The 14,944-nt window shown below is 33.8% G+C and overlaps 1 protein-coding gene and 1 long non-coding RNA gene across 2 annotated transcripts; one reads left to right on the top strand and one right to left on the bottom strand.

Annotated features, from left to right (window-relative positions):
- Positions 1 to 9,587: 9,587 nt before the first annotated feature.
- On the bottom strand, positions 9,588 to 10,960 carry LOC136970514 (uncharacterized). Its single transcript, XR_010879994.1, has 3 exons — positions 10,917 to 10,960; positions 10,384 to 10,526; positions 9,588 to 9,602 (listed from the first exon to the last, which is right to left on the bottom strand). It is a non-coding gene; the product is annotated as an uncharacterized lncRNA (long non-coding RNA).
- Positions 10,961 to 12,965: 2,005 nt separating this feature from the next.
- LOC136970513 (piggyBac transposable element-derived protein 4-like) lies at positions 12,966 to 14,231 on the top strand. Its single transcript, XM_067264953.1, has one exon. The coding sequence runs from the start codon at positions 12,966 to 12,968 to the stop codon at positions 14,229 to 14,231; it is 1,266 nt and encodes a 421-aa protein (XP_067121054.1).
- Positions 14,232 to 14,944: the final 713 nt, after the last annotated feature.

Genomic DNA, 14,944 nt, shown 5'->3' with positions numbered 1-14,944 from the left:
AGATGAAAAATTATTGAGTTCCCGAATTAAATCAAAATATCTGTCTGTTGATGTATTTGATCAGCAACCTGTTGTTTGATAATTCAAGTGTTGTTTGTGGAATAAGGTTGTTGTGTATAATTGTTCTTTTTTGATCAACAACCTTTTGTTCAGTGACAGTCAGATTAGGATCCTGCTGTGTGAATCTATGGTGTAGTTGTTGTCTGTATGCTGTCGTGTTTGTTTCGAGTTTTGTGATGGTGTAGTAAGTATGGATGATAAACTCGTTTATTTCTACTTTCCATTTCATCCGTTGTCGTGGTTTTTCAGCTTTTGTGCTCTTTGGATGCCACAGAAACACCAAGGCCAAGTTGGTTCCTTACATCTGTTGAGGGCATTGCAGTAGCCATTTTGGGCCGGTGCTGCTTTTGCCACCGATAACTAAAGAAGACCTTGGCCTATTTTTCGAACGTGAGCCTCTGCCTAACCTACGAACGCGTACCTTGTTAACTCGGGGCCATGTCCGAGACGGTATCACAGTTTGATCTGATTAATATCTCCACACAATGTGGGTGTGGTCACTCTTAGCTTTATTTCTCCCCATATACCTTACTGGCATGGGTGTCCGTACCAGGAGCTTGTGCTCTAGCCTACATTGCTCTATGGATCAGAAAAAATTACTGGGCTCTTCCACCACGACCAGGTGGTGACCAACCCAAAGTCATTATTATTATTAACCGAACTCGATTTATATTATAAGATTTATGAATGCTAATTACGATTAAAATATTCTTTAAATCCGTCCACACTGGAGATATGACACATGATCCGTTTTATGTCTCTACCCTGTCGATTTTTAATAAAGAACCAAAATTTAATAGCATTAATGCCCTTTATAAACACGGCTACTGTGCCGAATTTCGTTTCTTAAACTTTACTACATAGTAAGATATTGTTTAATAGTTCAGATTGGAATGAAGAAATTAAACAAATTAACCTCAATATACGCGCTGAACGCTCGAATTTTTCCCTTTATTTGACATTGTTTTGAATTTATAGGATCTCCAAACGTATAGATTTGCAAAAACCCGCAAAGTCAAATGTGACACGATTTAAACACTTTTTCGTTTTTTTATATACATAACATCCATTATAACCTTCTTAAGCCTTTTTCGAATTTCCGGTACTAAGTACTAACATTAAACGACCACTTAACTAACGTTTTCGATCGCCTCCGCGATCTTCGTCAGGTTTTATTCGACGGTTTTCGAGGTAGAATGCAATAGAATTCTTTCAAAGTTCAAACGATCGAACCTCTCACCGCGTGCCATAATTGCGAACGATCCAACTTGTTTTTAATGCCTATAATATAATCATAAAAAATGACTGCGTAACATCCGTACATGAATACCGTACATAGCTGGGTCTGAAGACCCTTATCCGTATAAGATTGCGGCGTTCAGGGCGTTAGTTAGGAGGGCGTACACTCATAACTCTAAAAGGGAGGACACGCTCACAGAGCTGGCACACATAGAAAACATAGCCGCTAGCCATGGATACAGACGTGGCCTAGTCCGTAAATTAGCGCGTAACTTCCGTAATACAAACGCGGCACATCACGCCGCAAGGGCACGGGATAGGTCGAAGTCGGGGCCGAACCAGCGCACGGTGGTCCAGTACAACAGAGGTATGCATGACATATACAAGGAAATAGCGCGGAAGAAGGGCACCGATTTGACGTTCTCAAGAACCCAATCGATCTATTCGCTACTCAGGAACGCCAAGGACAAGCCGGATTTTCTAAGAGCACCGGGGGTGTACAGTATCCCGATAAGGGATCACAGGTCCCAAACGGATTTAATATACATCGGATCTACTAAGAGATCCGTGAAAAAGAGGATCGCGGAACACAGGTATGACGTCAACAAGAAAAGACACACCACCGCCCTCTCGACCTACGCCACCGACCCCGATATAAAGGCAGATTTTGATAAAACCAGCCTAATTAAAACATCATTCGACACGGACCGCATCAGGGCCTTGGAGACCCTTGAGATTTACAAGGCGTCTAAATCAGGGAAATGCATTAATTTCAAAGATGGAAACGTTTTATCATATGCGTGGAGATATGTCTCCGAAGTACACCCGCAATGGTAGCATATCAGAGTAGTGTACTATTCATGTACGGATGTACGCAGTCATTTTTACGATTATATTATAGGCATTAAAAACAAGTTGGATCGTTCGCAATTATGGCACGCGGTGAGAGGTTCGAACGTTTGAACTTTGAAAGAATTCTATTGCATTCTTTCTCGAAAACCGTCGAATAAAACCTGAGGAAGATCGCGGAGGCGATCGAAAACGTTAGTTAAGTGGTCGTTAATGTTAGTACTTAGTACCGGAAATTCGAAAAAAAGGCTTAAGAAGGTATAATGGATATCATATGTACCGGTATGAGGATTGTTTTCTATATACATAACAAGTTGGGAAAGAAAAAGGAGTCAAAGTCGGGGGGATTTTTGACGGACTCCTGACTTCGACACGGCTCCACAGCCACTGATACAAGGGCAAGACACCGCTAAACTTCAGTGCATTATGAAAGGAAATTCATTCCGACGATATCACTATAAGGAATTGCTGGTACATAATAATACATTGAATTTGTAGGCATTTTTAGAAATGAAGCTAAAAAGATTTAAAAAAAACCTTTGTTTTGAAGGTCAAGAACGGATTAATTTCGAAATAGTATTTTAGTATTTACTTATTTCTTATTAGCGAGGTTGAGCCGAAGTTTTAATCGTGAAAACGTGTACGTCGGACGTTCGGCGCCGCTTTCCTGTAAGCCTAGAAGTTAGACAATGGCCTTTGGAATGTCGAGCATGATTTTACCGACGTTCCAAACGCCATTGTCAAACTTCTAGGCATACAAGTAAGCGGCGCCGAACGTCCGACTTACACGTTTTCGCTTTAAAAACATCGGTTTCAACCTCGCTAATATTATCAATTACGTAAAATAACCAATAAAATTGTATAGGTTATGTGTCGTTATTTAAAATTATACGGCAACGAGTTGACTAACTTTTCAGTATCGTTTGATGGAGCCGTCTGTTGTTATATTTTGTTTAAATTATTATAAATCTGACAAGAATCTTAATTTTCACTGTAGGAATAAGTTTATAAACGAAATATAAAGGCTAATAACTTGCGAAATCGTCATTACAAATCGGACGATTTAGATATATTTTACTATATAAGACCTTAAATTATACCTATCCCAATATAATTCGGACTTTTTGTTTTAACAAATTTACATAGAATATAAAGGAAAATGCTGAAATGCCCAACGTAAAAAATAATATAAATTAAGTTAATCTTCATAAGCTTTATGTGATTTTATCGCTTATTGTAAAGAAACACGTGTTTATTTACAACTAGCAGGTAGGCTTGGCGTTGCTCAGGCAAAAGTAACGATAACGAAGGTTAAGATTATAACGTTATAGTCACAAAAAAGTAATTTCATCAACGAACCACGTTTTTCTAAAAGAAGGTCGAATTTGAAAATCGAATGTTCTAATATTGTTCGATTTTCACAACGTGTTCTGATTATATCCTTCAATTTTCATCGAATATCATAAAGAAAGGTCGAGAAAAACCGAACTAATCTGTTTAAATTTTAAAATAGCAATTTCACATTAATGAAAATAACAAATTCATGAAAATAACAATTTCAAATTTGAAAATTTGAAATTGTTTCAACATATTACTCTTTTTCTTTTTTCTTTTTTTTCAACCGTAAATCGTAAATCTTGCACGTCCCTTTCTCTCGTTTTTCATTGTTACTTAACACTTTGATACTTAAATCTGGTACCCTAAACTGTGTACCAAATTTTAACTTTCAATTCCTAACCGTTTGGGCTCTGCGCTGATTATTCTTATTATTATTATCATCATCATAATCATCAAAACTCGTGTCGATTATATATATAATAAACATATTGTAAAGAAATGTAGTGTAAATGTATTGTAAAGAAACACGTGTTTATTTTTGACACTTACACAGCAGATAATTTATATATTTTTCATTATTATTTAATAATTTAACACTTGATATTTATAGGAAAAATATTTGACGTCCTTTCGTTATCCGCACTCACCGCTACAAGTAAACTGTTTTCCAGCAACACTTACGAGAATACGAAAGCGCTAAGTGGAATCAATGTTTTACTTATAAATTGTTTTATATTTGGTCACGTTATGACAAGTTTCGAAATAATACCGACCGTTTCTGGTAATTATGTCTTGTGATAACAATATGCTTATATATATATAACTCTCAAAATATGCTCCACTAGACAAGTGTCTTGCTAATGTTACAATTACATTTTACGTCATTGTCTATAAAGAGACTTATCTTTAGAAGTTAATAGGTTTGACAAGTTGCTGAGGCATTTATTTTTGACGCTACCAATCGGTCCACAAGTGGCCGAGTGAATTAATCAATTCGAACCAATGTATAGTGTCGTTTATCCTCTCGCTACGTAGGCCTTTTGAAATATTTTTCACGTTTATAACATCTAAATACAAGCCAGTTTCCCGTAGAAAGTTGTTTTGGAAGACATTACCTAGGCAGATCGATTACCAGCTACGTTTTTAATATTTCTTATTATACTTATGCCTGATTATATTTATTTTTGACAATTTTCATAATGTTTAGCTTCGAAATTAAAAGTTTTACACATTTTTACTTTTCAATTTTGAACTTTTAACTTTGTGATTCTTCGTATGTAATTTCATTTCAGTAACGTTATTATTCGGAGTGAAGACTCTTGTATCTAACGTAGTGTTAAAATATAAACTTAACGTTAATATATAAATAATTTTCAAATATTATTCTAAATTTACTTGCAGAAAAATATATAAATTTATCAAGAATAATGAATTACATACCAACAGAAATTGCCTCTAATTTATATGTATTGATTGAAAGTTTTTTCTTAATCAGGTAAGATACACAAAAACGTATTTGATTTGAAAAATAGAAAATTAACATAATTATGAAATTTTATTTAAATTTTAACTTTAATTGTTTCAAATCAAATATTAAAGCGTAATTAAAGCATTAACAGCGCTTTTTTCGGTCTTTCAAACGCCAGTCTTCATTCTGGACTACCAGAGAAGAAGTCGGAAACCTCAAGACTGTTCAGGCACCCCGTCGAAATCGCTTCGACAGTCTGAATAGTCCCGAAACGATATTCCTTTTAGGCTCTGATTGATACTAGGGAACAAAAGAAGTCGAGAGGACAACTTCTGGGCTGTCGAGTGGTTGCTACAGCGTTAACAAGCTGTGTTTGGTCAGTGCCTCTCGCACAATTAAGGAAAACTTGCTTTATTCGTATTTCGCTTATATCTCGACTTCGGTAATAGCTATTAGTGCCATCTATCTTGAGGAAACCGTGTTTTGTATTTTCGTTTCTTTTCTTTTCTTTCGAAGACACAATGTAGTGACGTAAACTTAAACACTGGGCGAATTTTTCATCCTTTTTATTCGGTTTTATTCGGTCCAACCGAATAAAAAGGATGAAAAATTCGGTTGGGACCGAATAAACCGAATAAAAAGGATGAAAAATTCGCCCAGTGTTTAAAAAAAAAAAAAAAAAAAAAGAGCTATTAGTGCCTTTAGTGACAAAAAAAGTAAATAACAGTCGGCCATATTACCTTCTGACAGACAACACGCTGTTACGCTGCTTCCGACAAAAATATTGAAAAGGTAAGTTTTTTCAACTTTTTCTGTAATATTTTTGCACATTTTGTACAAACGTTCTTCAAATTGGATAGTGTGTAAGTTTTTTCAACTATCTGTGATGTATTAATGCGTATTTTTGAATTTCACCTGATGTGATGATATATGAGTATTTGTTGTCAAATTTTTTGGAGGCAAATGTAAAACTTGTTCGACTCTTGCGCCTATTTCGTACTCCAGGCAAGTTCTTAAAACGTACCGGTACGATTTAGGAAAACCATTTTAGATGAATGTCACAATAAGCTATTACCGATTCGTAAACTGTTAATTTTTTACTAAGTTACTGATTTCAAAAATAATTGCAAAAGTTCAAAACAAATTAAAACTAAATTGTCTTCAATTTTAGAACAACATGTCAAAAAGAAAATATAATTCTTGGAGTAAAGAAAATATGGAAGAAGCGATTAAAAAATATAATAACGGTTTATAAGCTTTGTAAAATTTTGGCTCAAAAGAAACATTAGGTTTGAGCTGTCAACTAGTAGAAGCAAACATTAAAATTATTAAATTAATTCGTATTTCTAATCCTTATATTATATCATATTATAGTGTTTGACTTATATAACTACAAAGGTTATCTTACGTAACACATTGTTACACCAAGTGTCCAATCTAACACATTTTAAAATCTCCTTAAAGTTTCTACAGTAGGGAATAAAGAATTTTCAAAATGTATTAGATTGGGCACTCGGTGTGATAAACCCGTACACTACATAAGATAACTTTTGTACTTGTATGAATTAAACACTATAATATAAAAACATTAAACGAAAACCATATAAATGAAGAGTTTGGTTATTTCAGACTACCAAGGTCACGTTTATCGCGATACGTAAGTTTTGCAGAAAGGTTATCACGTATCGTGTTATGTAATTTTCCTAATACAATGCAAATATACAGAAGGGTCTGATAGAAACGGGGGTTTTAAATCTCTGAGCCGAAAAATGTAGAAATTTTGAGGGTCATTAGAAAATGTCCCCCAAGAACCGATCGCCCTATTTTTCCTTTTTTATATATAACAGAGTCGGCAAAGAAAAAACTAAAATGGATTTAAAACGCATAAAACCAATTTCTTAATTAATTTCATGTATTGATATGAACGGTCAATCAAAATTCGGAGAAATATCAGTTTTGATCCACTAGTGTAAATGGCTGGACATTGTTTGTGTATGGCTGGTAAGTCTGCAAATTAATACAAATGGAATATACATTTTACAAGTAGACAAACTTTCATATGAAAGCATAACTATTCTTCAAATAAGTTACTGTGAGAGGAGGGCAAAAAGTCGAGTGGTTGAGGGCAACGGGTAAGTTGATAGGGATCTGTTCTCCGAATAATAACTGGTTGACAGGTTAACTAAATCATAAGTTTAATAGAAAAGTAAAGCGACAGATACAATCATATCTATGGGCTACTAGCTATAGAGGTCAATCACCTAGACTATACGCGTTTATAATTACTACTATGGCCCTAAATGGAATACTACATGATCGAGAGAAAGAATTTACAATCGATCTGACAATTATCATACCTATTTAAGAGTGCTGTCTGTCATTCAACGATAAATTATCTGTGGAGGACCGAGGAAGTCAACATGTGCTCAGATCACAACAAAAATATAGGTAATTTTTCGAGACTAGAATTATGGCGGTTATAAATAGGGCTATAAGTATGTCCGCCTAACGTCGGGTATATGTGCATTGAGTGTGGGAATCTGATCAGGTGACCGTTTGTTTCGTAACGATGACTCAATCTATATAATTATATAAACCTACTTGACCTGACTGACTGACTGATTGATTCTTTATCGCCAGAGCAAACCGCTGAACCTAAAGAGATGAAATTTGGTACACACTTAGCGTACGTCATGGGAAAGCACACAAAGAAGGGATTTTTATGTATTCCCCCGCGGGGGGTGAGAGAGAGCATTAAGTCTTAACCGTAAAAACGGCTTCTACTGTTCTATTTCAGATGCGATTTTTTGTTTCTGACGGTAATAACTTAATTTCCAAACGTACAATATTTACGTATTACGATTTTTTAACCAAATGTTCGAACCATTTAAATTCAAATTTGTTATTACATATTTGTTCGATGATAGTGTGGCCGTCTAACCCTTTTGCCCTTAAGTAGGATTATCTTTTGCACGAAAATAAGTAGATGAATAGATGGTTTGGGGCTCTGGGCCAAACAAACAGAGAAAGAGTTACTTTTGGCAAAAACCTCAAAGAACCAGAAAGGGAAAAAGAGTGCTCTAGACTTCGAAACAGACGATCCGAGACCGAGAGGTGCCGAAGAAGTTAAAAAGAAAAAATAGACTACAAACAGTAAACCCTGAGGACAAACGACGAACTCAGGAATAAACGAAAGGTCTACGATAAGAAGAAAGTCACGAAGAAAAGACAGTTTCGAAGTGGTGTCCTTTCTTAAAAGCACGTCGCTACGAAAATCTTTCGGTATTTCTATTCTTATCCTATCCCTTTTGCTTTTTTCCCATTTTCCTTAATTGTAAAAAAGTTATTAGTATAAGCTGATCCGACTTTCGTTTGATTGTCGCGCGTGTAAGAATTATATTTATTTAGATTGTTATAAATTAAATAATTACTATGGTGTCTGACAGTAACGTCGTCCACGATTTTACTTTGTTAATTTTTTAAAAATATATTGTGATAGTGGCGAAAACACCAGAGGACGTCTTACCATTTTTGCATGTTTGTTGCGGAAGGCAGTTGCCTAAAAAGGAAGGTCGTCTCCGTAATTTTTGTAATTTGCGATGGACTACTGACTTTGTGCAACGACAAAGGTTTTATGTTTGTGAATGCTCCGTATTTTTACATTTTATTATTTATTTAAATTTAGGGAGTTTCAGATAACGTCATTTATGTTTCGAAAGAAATATTACACTCAGATTTACCGTATCTCGGAATCCCATAATATTTGAAACTTGAAGTTAGGTGCATTAGCAGTCCATAGTTTGAAACAAACAACAATCAGTAATTTTACCAAATTAGTAACAACTAATAATTGAGAACCTTCAGCGAAGTACCGAGGAAGGGTTATTTCTTTCAAATTGCAAAATCCGAGCGGGCGAGCCGCGGGTAACAGCTAGTTGTTTATAGATTTCCTCCTTACACTACGTTAATCATCAACTTTCTCACGTACGACAGTCGACCGTTATAACATATTTTCGTTATTTTCGCGGGTAGATGCATGTATTTTCCCGTCCTTACTCTGTGAAAAAGAGAGAAAGTTTCTAAATCTTCTCTTTTCGTTAAAAATTCATATAAAAACAGCCTCTGGCTAATGAAAATTCCAATACTATTCATACGAATTCTGAAAATTTCAAAATAGTATAAACAATACACATACACGTAATTTATATTATTTTAAATATATATTAATAAACTGAATAATTATGGGCATTAAAGTAATTTATTAACTTTGAAATACTTTAATAGTTCGTATACAATATATATATATTTGTCGTTCTCTCTAGGAAGAATGAAAATTTCTAAATATTCGTTATTAGTATGAAGCTAGAACAAATGAGTACATTTTAATGTGTGTTAATATAAGTACTTAAAACATCGGGTACAAACATTTCAATATAATCAATAACCTGCTTTTCATAATTTGTGCATATCAATCGGATCGAAGTCGCGTACTTATGGTTGTTAATTGGCAATTTTCGACTGGAGCTTTCTTCCTTGAACTTGAACGTAACAATTTCACAGCCAGAAATTCGAGAGGCGCTTGGATAAAGATGTAATAGAAAAACGATACAATCAGCGAAAGAAACAACACCACTGCGAACAGCATCCACTGAAAAAAAAAATAATGTTAACAATACAATCTTTAAATTGCCGTTTGCTTCTTTAAATGCTGTTATTGCTTCTTTGTTGCGAAAAAATAGTTAATAAACTTGATATATATTGAAGTATACGACTTATAAATCTGAATAACACATAATACACTGTCGTAATACTGACTTTAATTATTCTCTCACAAAGATTAAGTTAGATATTTATGACAGCTTATTTATTAATATATATTCGCTAATTGTGTTAACAGCTTTAAAAAGTTGTTCTAGTAAAACACTTATTAATATAATTATATATATATTTTTCTTTATATACTACTTTAGAATAACTTTTTATAACACTATAAGTACAGTAGAGAGTCGTTAATCCGTATCCCTGTAATCCGGATCGCCGGTTATTCGAACGATTTTCAGTCGGACTGTGTCGTGCTAAATCGAACGTTTTTGATACTAGATTTACTTCTAAAGTATAATTCTCATGTTTTTATGTTTTTCAATAATTGTACAAAATAAAGAAATAATTTTTAACGATACAATAGCCTCGATTATTATTATAAAAATTTTCGTTAGGCTTAAAATCGACGCAAATTCAACACGCAACGGAGTAAAATTTGAACATTGGACAGTTTATATTTTTTCGTACGTAATCGGTTATCGGAACAAATCACAAAGCCGAACAACCCCTGTACCCAATTGATTCGGATTCACGACTCTCTACTGTAATGTTAAGTCTGAAACTTTTACTGCTTATAATTAAAAAATATATAAATAAACCTGGCATACCAAATTTAGTTCAGTAAAAGTTGTAGCCTTTCTAAGCTGAGCGTAAATATAAAGTATAATTAAAGAATGAAGCAAGTAAACCCACGCATTCAAACGATCAAAAATGGTGAAGATTTTCATAGACAAAAATCTGTTAACAACACCTGAAAATAAAAAATATGTCTGACAGAAGTAACAGTTGACATGTTTACATAATGCAGAAATAACAATGAGTTTAGAAATAGTTTTCACAATGAACTGTATTTACGTAAATAAATCAAGAAACACGACGTAGATGAATTTCGTTCAGAATAAAATGAAATGATTCATGCATATCGAAATATTATAGTCAATTGGTTCTTTTAAGCAGCAGTACAATAAATTACTTCTTCAAACGACAATTTTCGTGATTGAATTTAAAAAAGATAAATACAGTTTTGTGTATTTTTATGTTTAAAAAAATACTCTTTTAAATGTATACAACAGAGAATAAAAGAAAAACTCGAGCAAAAGAGTTATGTTTAAAAAAATATAAAGCTGTGCAATCGACGTACCTCCATATCCAGTTATACAAGCTACACATGTCCACGAAAGTCCAATTATCCACATGAAACGGCGACAAAGCTACGTGAATAAAAACAAAGGATTTGTTTGGAGACACTTCAGTTATCTGTTTGTGCAATCCAAAAGTAGAATACATCAATAAAGACGAGGAAATTATCCAAGAGATTACACGGTAAATCTGAAAAAAACAAATTTTTTAAAAATTAAATGTAATATACATTAATAATATGAAATACTAGAAATGCAGAATAAAGAATTGTTTAGCACAGCGCTGTCTAACTTATCATAGCCCGGGGACCATATTTTCTTCACCAAACATTTCGGGGGCCAAGAAGGTTGATAAATGAAAACTCAGTTTATGTTAATTAAAAAAAATATTTTATTTATACTAAAAAGAAAACTTTAAAATATTCGTAATATATTAATGAGAACATTGTGGCCGTAATTTTCACATAGTAAAATAATTTTAATATTAATAATAATAATTTAGTAACATAAATTTATTCATAGTAAAATGTACTCGAGGGCCGTAAAAATAATTTGGTGGGCCGTATAAGGCCCGCGGGCCGCCAGTTGGACAGCCCTGGTTTAGCAAATGACCATAGTGATGATCACTTATCAGTTCGTTTAACCCTACGTGAGTCCGAAACGGGTCTGGACATACCCGGCGCGAACTTTAGTTAAAATTTTTTAATATTGAATATTTTCCAAAAAATCTGAAAAAATTAATATTCTTCTAACTTTCTATCCCGATTAACATGCTGTTAAATATTTTTGAATAACAACGCTCATTTTTGAGAAAAAAAATACTTTGGGTCTGTCAGACCCATGCGACTCATGATGGGGGTAAAAAAAAAACGTTTAATTTGTCGCCGTTGCCGATAGCGAGTGTCTCAATAACTTTATCGCATTTAAGTTGTCGCGCGGTGTTTATTAAATCCTATCATATCGTTATTTATTTGTATATTTAAATTTTTGTTTTTTTTGTTATAATATTGTTTTTAAAAGTAATGTCTAATTACTTTTTAATTAATTTAATTATTTTTTATTCTTATCATATAATTTTTATTTATCACTTTTATAATTAATTTATGATTATTCCTCGTATATTGGGCGATGCAAGTTGGCTTTTTTCACTTTTACTAAGTAATCAGAAACTTGTGAAAACAGTCTAGCTATAAAATTTCAAAAAATGTCCTGCCCCCTCGGAAATGATCTTGGTAATCGAATTTACACAATCGCTATAAATTCTTTTGTTTTAATCGCGTTATAAGCTATAAATTGCTAATTAAATGTTCGACAGTGTTCAGATGAGTAAACATGTTTTTAAAATTGTTTAGCAATGAATATTTCCTGGAAACTCCATTTTCCTATAGTAAGTCTATGGAATATCTAGTTGTGAATTTTAGTATTATTTTAAATTTGTATTAAAAAAAAATTAAACACCGTAAACTGTAATATATTTACTGTACTGTAGTAATAAACCGGCCTTTATATCTGAATCGGTATCAATTTTCTTTTTTGATTATTTTTCACAATACAGTGTAATCTAAATAACACATGATTTGTTTACATTTGTTTATTCCTTTTTTTTTTATTTGTCGGGACGCTTTTCAGTACTTTGCCCTTTTTCTGTCAAGTTTATTTTGTTTAATGTATATTCTCATATACTTTAAACAAAATAAAGCCGTCAGAAGAGATCGGTGTGTCATTAAATCACTTTTATGGCGTTTTTAGTTCATTTCTGCTTCTGAGTTAGACTAGTACATTCAAGAAGACCTGTCGAGTAGTGAGAGGAGAATTCTGGTTTTAGTCGTTAGAACTCGTTTTCTGAAAATATCGGATAGCCTCAGTTCTAGACATGTTGAGACAGATATGCCAACTGAAACAGATTTGCAGGAGAGCAACCGAGTTAGCTCCTGATTGGTCGGCCAACAGATCTAAAAACTGTATATAAGGCAATGCCACCGTTGAAACTAGGAGAAACAAGCCTGGCCTAATAGACTATATTTGAGTGCCTTGTCTATAGTAAAGTAAAAATGTACGGAGATTTTATGATCGATTCAGAGATCGAGAATATAGTATATGAAGATGCTTCTTCGGAAGAAGAATGTGATTTTGTAGAAGTTAGATCTGAGAATACAGACACCGAGCAAGAGGAAAACGAAGATATATCAGAAGTAGGCTCACCTGCAGTTGCCTCATCATCACAAGTAGCAGCCTCGTCATCACAAACAGGTGAGCATTGTTTTTTCCTAGCTCGCGATGGAACCAGATGGAGTATGTGGGAATATCCTGCAACGAAGACAAGAAGAGAGAACTTGATTTATCTTATACCTGGTCCCATTGGAGAGGCTACAAACGCAAGGTCTATTTTTGAATGTTGGAATCTGTTCGTAACAGATGATATTTTAGATATCATAGTCATACACACAAATCAACAAATACAAAAAGTACAACCGCATTACGAAAGAGAACGTGATGCAAATACAACAGATCTGCAGGAAATAAAAGCACTAATCGGATTATTTTACCTTGCTGCGTATAAAAAGGTAAATCGCTGTCACGTTAACGAAATGTGGACAACGGACGGTACAGGATTCGAAATCGCAAGAACGGCCATGTCGGAGAGACGTTTTCGTTTTTTGTTAGCAAATCTCCGATTTGATGATAAACAGACGCGAGGTGAAAGACTAAAGTTTGATAAATTAGCAGCAGTCCGAACTTTTTTAGATGTATTTACGAATAATTGTATAAAGAATTACAATGTATCGGAATACTGTACCGTAGATGAGAAACTGGAAGGATTCAGAGGGCGGTGCGGATTCCGCCAGTATATACCAAGTAAACCAAATAAATACGGTATAAAAATATTCTTGCTAGTAGACAGTAAAACATTTTATACGCACAATTTAGAGGTTTACTGCGGAAAACAGCCCGATGGACCCTTCTCAGTATCGAATTCTGCGGACAGTGTAGTGAAAAGATTAACTAGGCCTATTGTTAACAGCGGCCGTAATATAACTACCGATAACTGGTTCACCAGTTTCAGTTTGGCTACAGATTTATTGCAAGACAAATTAACGCTAGTTGGTACCATCAGAAAAAATAGAAAAGAAATTCCTGCAGAATTTTTAAATATAAAAAATAGAAAAGTAAACAGTAGTAAGTTTGCATTTACTAAAGCGATCACTTTGGTCTCCTATGTGCCGAAAAAAAGTAAAAATGTATTGCTTTTGTCGTCATTACATCATAGTGAAGAAATTGATCGGGAAAATTTTCTAAAGAAAATCGATTTTCTTTAAAAATTAGACTGAAATCGATTTGTTTTGAGATTTTATCAGAAACATATTACAGTTTACGACTGGTCAATTTAAATTAAAATACAAATTTAAAATAAAAATTAAATTTTAATTCGGCGATTGCAGTGGCGTAGCGTAGTGAGAGCGGCAAAATTTCACAATAAATAATATCATCTTGTAAAAATACCTAAATAAGAGGGCAGGGAAATTTTCCTCCGCCCCAGGCGGCTGACACCCACGCTACGTCACTGGGCGATTGTCTAACGTTTGTTTACATTATAACCTTGATTTACGTGGAGGGTAGTTCTAATCTCAGTCAATTCCCACCAGACAATTTTGAAACGATGCTTACACGTTCATACGAAATATAACAACTAGAAGTTAGCTAATTAGACCCTAAACATTAAGGAATTAGATATAAGAAAAATAATTACAACTACGCGACAATCATATCGCATAGCTATAATTATTCTATAATCTAATAATTCAGATTAATCTGATAAAAATACTTTTAATTATAATCTGCTTTTATTATTTATTCATTTTTCATCGCGGCACAACAAAACAAACCTGAAAAGTTAGCCCGATCTACATAAGTAATTATGAATGAAATCGCTGCGTTTGATCGCGTTGCGACTGTTTTGTCGCGCGATACACAAAGCGCGACAAAAAACTTTAAAACTAAATTAAGATAATACAAATTGTGAAAATTATAA

This window comes from Centruroides vittatus, unplaced genomic scaffold (genome assembly GCF_030686945.1).
Source record: "Centruroides vittatus isolate TY-2023 unplaced genomic scaffold, ASM3068694v2 contig_1999, whole genome shotgun sequence".
NCBI lineage: Eukaryota > Metazoa > Arthropoda > Arachnida > Scorpiones > Buthidae > Centruroides > Centruroides vittatus.
The sequence above is the reverse complement of the archived record's forward strand: the minus strand, read 5'-3'. Positions and strand labels throughout refer to the sequence as shown.